Source organism: Capsicum annuum, chromosome 12 (assembly GCF_002878395.1).
Source record: "Capsicum annuum cultivar UCD-10X-F1 chromosome 12, UCD10Xv1.1, whole genome shotgun sequence".
Taxonomy (NCBI): Eukaryota; Viridiplantae; Streptophyta; class Magnoliopsida; order Solanales; family Solanaceae; genus Capsicum; species Capsicum annuum.
Genome location: NC_061122.1, coordinates 143,306,302 through 143,313,499, shown reverse-complemented (window position 1 = coordinate 143,313,499; position 7,198 = coordinate 143,306,302). Strand labels below are relative to the sequence as shown.

The 7,198-nt window shown below is 32.4% G+C and overlaps 1 protein-coding gene across 1 annotated transcript; it reads left to right on the top strand.

The window, feature by feature from the left end:
- Window positions 1-680: 680 nt before the first annotated feature.
- On the top strand, window positions 681-2,968 carry LOC107851542 (stress enhanced protein 2, chloroplastic). Its single transcript, XM_016696605.2, has 2 exons — window positions 681-1,230; window positions 2,504-2,968. The coding sequence occupies exons 1-2, from the start codon at window positions 904-906 to the stop codon at window positions 2,771-2,773; spliced, it is 597 nt and encodes a 198-aa protein (XP_016552091.1). The 5' UTR covers window positions 681-903; the 3' UTR covers window positions 2,774-2,968.
- The last annotated feature ends 4,230 nt before the right edge of the window (window positions 2,969-7,198 follow it).

The window sequence follows — 7,198 nt, the reverse complement described above, 5'->3', positions numbered from 1 at the left end:
CATGAAAAATAAACTTCAACCACAAATAAAAATATAAAGAAACAACAATTTTATAGATAAACGGTGTGAGTACAAATTTGTTCCTCCCTTGATTCTTCTCTCTTGATTTTCTCCTTAATTTGAGGATGTCAATAGTATATTTCTCGAATGTTTGAAGATTTGGATATAAATTTTCCCGTAATTCGAGGGCTATTAGTGGAGTATTTTTATAATGTAGGAACATTTGGATTTAATCTCCATGAAAAGAGGGCTTGTCTTCTTGATGTATTTGATTATCAAGAAGAGAGGGTTTTGATCTTTATAAATATCTCATGAATTTATTGGGACTTTTCAGATCATTGATCTCTTTGTGAATATCCCGTGAATTTGTGGGATACTGGAGATGCCTCTTTAAAGGGATATTTACCCCGCATAATTTAGCGTTTAGGTTGAGTAGCCATCAAACTAGATTTAGAGTAAAGTAGCCCTCAAGAACTCTAACCAAAATTAAACTCTTTTTATAGAATCCACAAAATTTCAATATCTACAATAACATGTGAAAAGTTGAAATTAAAATATTGTAAAAAAAGAAAAATAATCATTGCTTTTTAAATGAATTAAAAAGAAAAGTAGATCATTCTCTCATTGAGTAACATGAAAAATGACAATTTTTATAAGTTTTGGGGGCTTCGATGTTAGTTGGACTAAAAGTACTAAATTATTACAAACTTAAAAGATTATGTAGTATATACTATAAATGTACATAATAGTAAGGACGAAAATACCAGACCCTCCCAAGTTAGAGGACCATTTAAGTTAAACACTCCCCCTAAAATTCCATGCATCTAGAATAGCCCCACTTCCCTCAAAAACACATGCACTCTCTCTCTCCCACTTTTCAGGAATTATCTATTAGATTCTTCAATGGCCTTGAGAACTGGACCGATTTTCTGCCAACTTAAACCACAGACGAAGAAGCCTGAACCGGGGGTTTTTACGCCGGTTCAGAAGCTGAGAGTGTCATCTTCATCGTCAGAACCGGGACAGGAGAATGGGAAAATAATGTTGCAGCCGAGGTTGACTACTTTAAGATCATTCGGGTCGGATCCTGTCGGAGTAATTAAGACCAAGAACGGTAGTTTTGATGGAGAAGATGAAGAGGTTTCGCCTTTTTTTGCAACGTTGTCGGAGTATATCGAAAGCTCTAAGAAGAGTCAAGATTTTGAGATTATCTCCGGTCGACTTGCCATGGTATATAACTAACTTCCTCTATTTTCTGGAACCATATGAATCAAACTGATCGAGTTTTCAGTTTCAACTTGTTCTGGTTACTGGTGTATGTTTGATTTGACACACTTTTTAAAACATACTCATAAATAAAAGAGATAAAATAATAATTTTGATATATTACCCTTAAATATTATTCTTTTCCTTTCAAAATAGCTAGATTCTCTTTTTAAAATATTTATTTGAATTTATTTATTATATTTATTAATATTATTTTTATTATTAAAATATACTCCAATTTATATTTTAAAATATAATTAATCCGATTAATTAATTTAATAAAATAAATTTCTAATAAATTTTTTTCTTAATCAAAATGACAAGTCAACAAGGTAGTACTCATAAGTCATGGAAAATAAATAACTTTTCTATCTCAATTTACTTTAGTTAGTTTGATTTTATGATTTTTTTTTTAATCTTATGACTTAAAATAAGTCATAAATATTTATGTGACAGGATAAATTAATCATTTTATGTTGGGTTTTTAAGAGGTACGAATGAAAAAAAATAAATAAGTGTTCTTTCCGAAAAGACCAAGAAAAATGATGCAATTTGAATAAATATTTTTTGAGATTAAATGATTATGATCTTTTTAGTGGATTGCAATTTTTTTTGAAGAGTTGTATCTTTTTTGAAAAGTTACACCTTTACGTAGGGGTGCACCTTTCTGAATCATTACTTCTTTTTCATGAAACAATACCTTAATGAGTATAAATATCTGAATTTTTTCTCAGGTAAAAACAATTTTGAGTAGAAAAATAATTATTTTTTTCTTCTAATAACTCTCGTGCGATCATCAAATCGTTGAGTGTGATTGAAGTTTCTGAGAATTTGAGGTACTGTTATTTTAAAAAAGAGAATTATTTTATTTTGGGAGGAAAGATTTCATAACTTCGGTTACTTGAGGGAATAAATTTTTTAGGACACACCATATATTCGGTGGACTTATTCTATAATTTTTTGCTCCATCTTCATTTTAAAAGTTGATAAACACTTCATTTTGATAGTTCATTTGATTATTTATTTGAATTTGTGTTTGCAGTTGTTGTAACTTCATTGTAGTTCTTGAAAGTTGCATTTATTGAACTTAGTATTGAAGTTTGGATTGAAACATACAGATTTTTGTATTCGAATTAACATTTTAAAGTTTAAATTTAAAACTTTATAATTATTTATTCACCACAAAAAGCTCAAAGTTTTTCTTAGTTAAATAAAATATTTGTCTATTGTTGTCTAGATTGTGTTTGCAGCGACAGTGTCCATGGAAGTTGTGACTGGAAATTCTGTATTCAGAAAGACTGATTTTCAAGGAATAGCTGAAGCTGCTGGAGTTTGTATTGGTGCCGTAGCTTGTGCTGCCATTTTTGCTTGGTCTTCTAGTTCTCGCACACGAGTTGGACGAATTTTCACCCTTGGCTGCAACACCTTCATCGATTCCTTAATCGATCAAATTGTTGATGGTTTGTTTTATGACAACGAGCTCAATGATTGGATTGACGATATCTAGACCACAATAATGAAATACAAGTATAAATAATTGAAAAAAAGAAAGTGTTGAAATTAAGCAACTAAGTGTTGAAATTAAGCAACTTATTTTATCAAATGTTTGAAGTATAATGTGTATCATTAGGACCTTGGTTAGTATATATCTTGTAAATATATATCATATAGTTAAATATATTGAAAAGAAGCTATTACACAATATATGAAATCATCAAATGAGGGTGGCCACATGTGAAAATGGTAATATGAAGTTGTCATCTTTCATTGTGATAGTTAAGTCTCATCACTTTATGCATCTTTATTTTTGACTTAGAGAATGCGTTGTTCTCTTGGAGATACATGTAGTATATTTCAATTTCGAAAAGGAACTAGCTAGCTGGTTACACTGCTGTCTTTAATTTAGCATGCCAGCTAATTATATATTCTTTTTGTTTTAATTTGTCAGTCTTACTTTTTTTTATTTAGTTTATTTTGAAAAGAATGTTTATTTTTCGATTTAACAGCTCTTTAATTTTAACTTCTCACATGATATGGTATAAGACAACAAGATTAAATAGTATCTTGGTGCATTATACATGTTGTTAATAAAATGATAAAATTCAAAATTTTTCATTACTGAAAGCTGATGGAGTACGCGACCTACTAATTTTACTTATATTCACTTATGAGTAACCTATGAGTGAAACATGTTGTCTAATGTGTTTCAAATATGCAGTGAACGGTATAATTAAATAAAATAATATTTTCACGTGAAAAATACCCAGCTCAAAAGGTATGAAAAATCGCGACCTGTACCTTTACATGATTTCACCCCAACTTCACTAAATAACTTTGAGCCTCAGCAAACAATAAATTACAAGACTTATGTGATCTAGGAATTATAAGCTCTAAAATCAAACACAAGTCACAAACCTTCCAAGGTATGTGATCCCAAGTTTTTAAGTTTCTCAACTTGAAGACAATAATCCTAATTTAGTTTATACTATAATGAACCTATAATTACATCAAAATTACAACTCAAGAACCAATCCTAATACATATAAACTAAGACTCCTTAACTTTCTAAGTATTAGAATCAGGTACAACTACGCGTTTCTTTAATCTTCAAATTGTGAACTGTCAAGTCAAATTGTCAATTATCTTTTTATTTTGTAAGTGTGTGATGGACTATGAAGGCCACTTTCTCTATTTAAACACAACTCCTCAAGGAGTGCTTCATCAGATAAGACTTTTTTGCTTCCTCAAAACTCATCTCTTTAGAGTTTTATTTCAAACAAACTCTTTGTTCAACTGAACTTCACTTATCTTCATGTGTTGTATTCATACTCAAACTCTTCACCTCCAAACGTGATAATTAAGTTGAGTTTATCAGTTGCACCTGCTTATCTATTTCATAAATCAAGTACTCTTGTCATCTTATATCAGTGATCTCTTTGTGAACTATCCTCTTTTGGCCTGGACATCAATGAACCACTTTAATTAACAAGTTTCAGCTATTTTTTCAATCACCAGAACTTCATGAACTACAACAAATTCTCTTTTTTTTTTTATGATGACAAACCTCTTTTCCTTGTGCAAATCCTAACATTTTCCCGTAGACTCTAAGTCAAAAACTTTTAACCAAAAAAAAACGTTAGTTACTGAGTCATAAGCATTGCACAATCCAAGTCCTCCTCCTTTTGGCATCATCGAAAAGCGTAGTCAAAGCATAGACAAATCCAGTATGCAATCCTAAGAAAAACATAGCCATGGTACTATCGCTGAGACAATTAAAATAAGACAATTTTAAAGAACCAGTGCAATAAAACGTACAGAAGAAGATAGATATAAACAAAACAGATATATCATTGATTTAGCAAACTATAACATACATGATAGTAGTATAAAAAACACCATGAACAACCTAGTCACTTAGCAAAAAACTTAAAAGAATAAAATCATAAAGAACTCAGAGGATGGTTCAGAAGATGTTGGAGAAATAAGTACAATTAGTTATGTCAACTTGCAAATGGCCTTTGCATTATCAACCCTTTCCTTGGTAAATCTATCTTCAGTGTGAGGATTATGGCTTGAAGACCTCTTTCTCTTTAGCATAAGTGGCATGAGCTTCCTCTAACTCAGCCAACATATTAGCCAATTCATTGCTCAATCTTTGCATAGGATTGTCATCTTGTCTCATTGAAATAGGTAAACAACATGGTTCAAATGATCAAGAATATCCTTGGTTGTCTTAAGAGACCAAACTTGTACAACTGCTGAATACTCTTCAAAGATTGATTCTAACAAAAAACCATAGAAAAGAGCATGTCCTTTTTTATCATTCTTAAGAAGCACCTATTGTAATGTGCTTAATAATGAGACTGCGCAGGTTGATCTTGACCTCAGTGTTAAGAAGATCCACGAGAGTGATATCCAAGTAATTAGCTTCAGTGTGTATCTCTTTACGAGGTGGATTATTTTTTGCATCACATCTAAATAAAGTTAATGGATAGGTGACATTTACCTTTTCAGAAACATGACAATACTAATGAAGGTTGGGATTTCCAAAGAATTTCTATGTGGTAGCCAAGGAAGATGTCATATTATCCAAGTATGGCCAGTCAAATTTTACATAGTGATCTCAACCTCCAAGAGGTATATCCAAGATACGTGCTCTATCATCAGCAACTATATGAATGTATATTTCTCATACAATAGTGGTGAACATATTTCCATGAGCTGGCCCATTTGTATGTAACTCATATACTTCAGGTCTTCCAAATTTACATTGAGAATCGCATTGAAGAAATAGGGGAGACTAGCCTTGAAAATTAATTTTGGCCATAAGAGTGGCCATTTTAGATCCATCAAAGCCTATAATCACATGTCCTCGAAGAAAGGATCTCTTTTGAAAGTAAAGGACTTGTAGAATCAAAAGAATCAGTGGGTCCAATCTCAGTAAAGGAAGGGACATCATTCTTAGTAGTCTCTGAGTCAGAGGATGGAACAGGTTAAGAGACATGTTATGAATACTTGGATTTTGAAGAGGAAGGATTACACATCTTTGGAGCACATTTTTTTAGGGTGTTGAAGAAAGAGAAGATCTTAAGAGTCAAATAATTGGGGACTTGGGAATGGAATATTTTATAGTCATTCCTTGATGAATGGATTTGACAGGAAGATCAGTACCTAATGGAATGTGTAGAGTGAAGAGAATAGGGGATAACTATTTTCTTTCTTGCTTGCTTGAAGAGCTTTGTCAAGAGAAGCCTCTTCTTGCCTCGTTCTATTTCTAGTATGAGGAGTTTTGGGTGGAGTAGGATGTGTAACTGTTTCAAGAAGAGGTTTGTCCTCAGGAATAGTGTAACGACCCGATTTGCTGAACTGGAACGCTACACGATGCTCATGACCCTGAAGGACCACAAGCAAACCCATGACTGATGTATGTAAACTGAGCAATGAATCATAGTAATAATATCGTAAATGAGAAAACATGAACTGAAAGGCCATTAGATTCAATACCATTACATAATTGAAACATATGGTATAACAATACCAAAACAAATGAGATAATTGTCTGAACATACTGTAGTCTGAAAGCCTCTAAACTGTCTGAATAAAGAGTTGATGGGACATGTCCCCAACTAACTCCAATTACTAAAATAAACTAAAAACTAAAATAGTAATATGATTATCATATCCTCGAAGGATGAGGACTCACTGCTAACTCTAATCGCTGAACTGGGATGCTACTGGTTCTCTAGAGCTCGTTCTTCTAAACTTATGGAACCATAGCGCAAATGCGTCAGTACTTTGAATATACTTGCATGCAAGTGAGGTAGCTGAATGTAAATGGTTCATATGTATGAACAATACTAATTGACTGACTAATATGAACATGAGAATACATGCATGACTACGTAATTATAACTGAGATTGTGATAGGACTGAATACTAAGTCTACTGATATTGACCCCGGAGTCACTGATAAGTGAGAAAGACTGATACTGTATTACTGAATACTGAGGGACTGATACTATGTTACTAATACATAAATAACTATTTCTGATAGTTCTGATTATGAAAAATGGGTCTGGTTGACTATATCTGATAGTCCTGAAGCTGAATACTGATAACATGAGTTTTGAGAATTGATATAAATGATAACATGAGTAACTGTATCTAATAGTCCTGAATCTGATAGAACTAGCTGAGTTCCATACTGTATCTGAATTTAACTGTATCTGACAGTCTTGAAATCTGAAGAACTATCTGAGTTTTTATATTGAGACTGAGACTGAGACTGTGACTGTGGGAGGTAATCATCTAACCAACATACCCTAGAACTGAATTGGTGGGTTCCAACCTGTAAACCTAGCTAAAAGGGTGTCAATACCATGTCACGGGTAAAGACTTGCTATGAGTATACCCTCGCTGGTTGGGAGCTCTT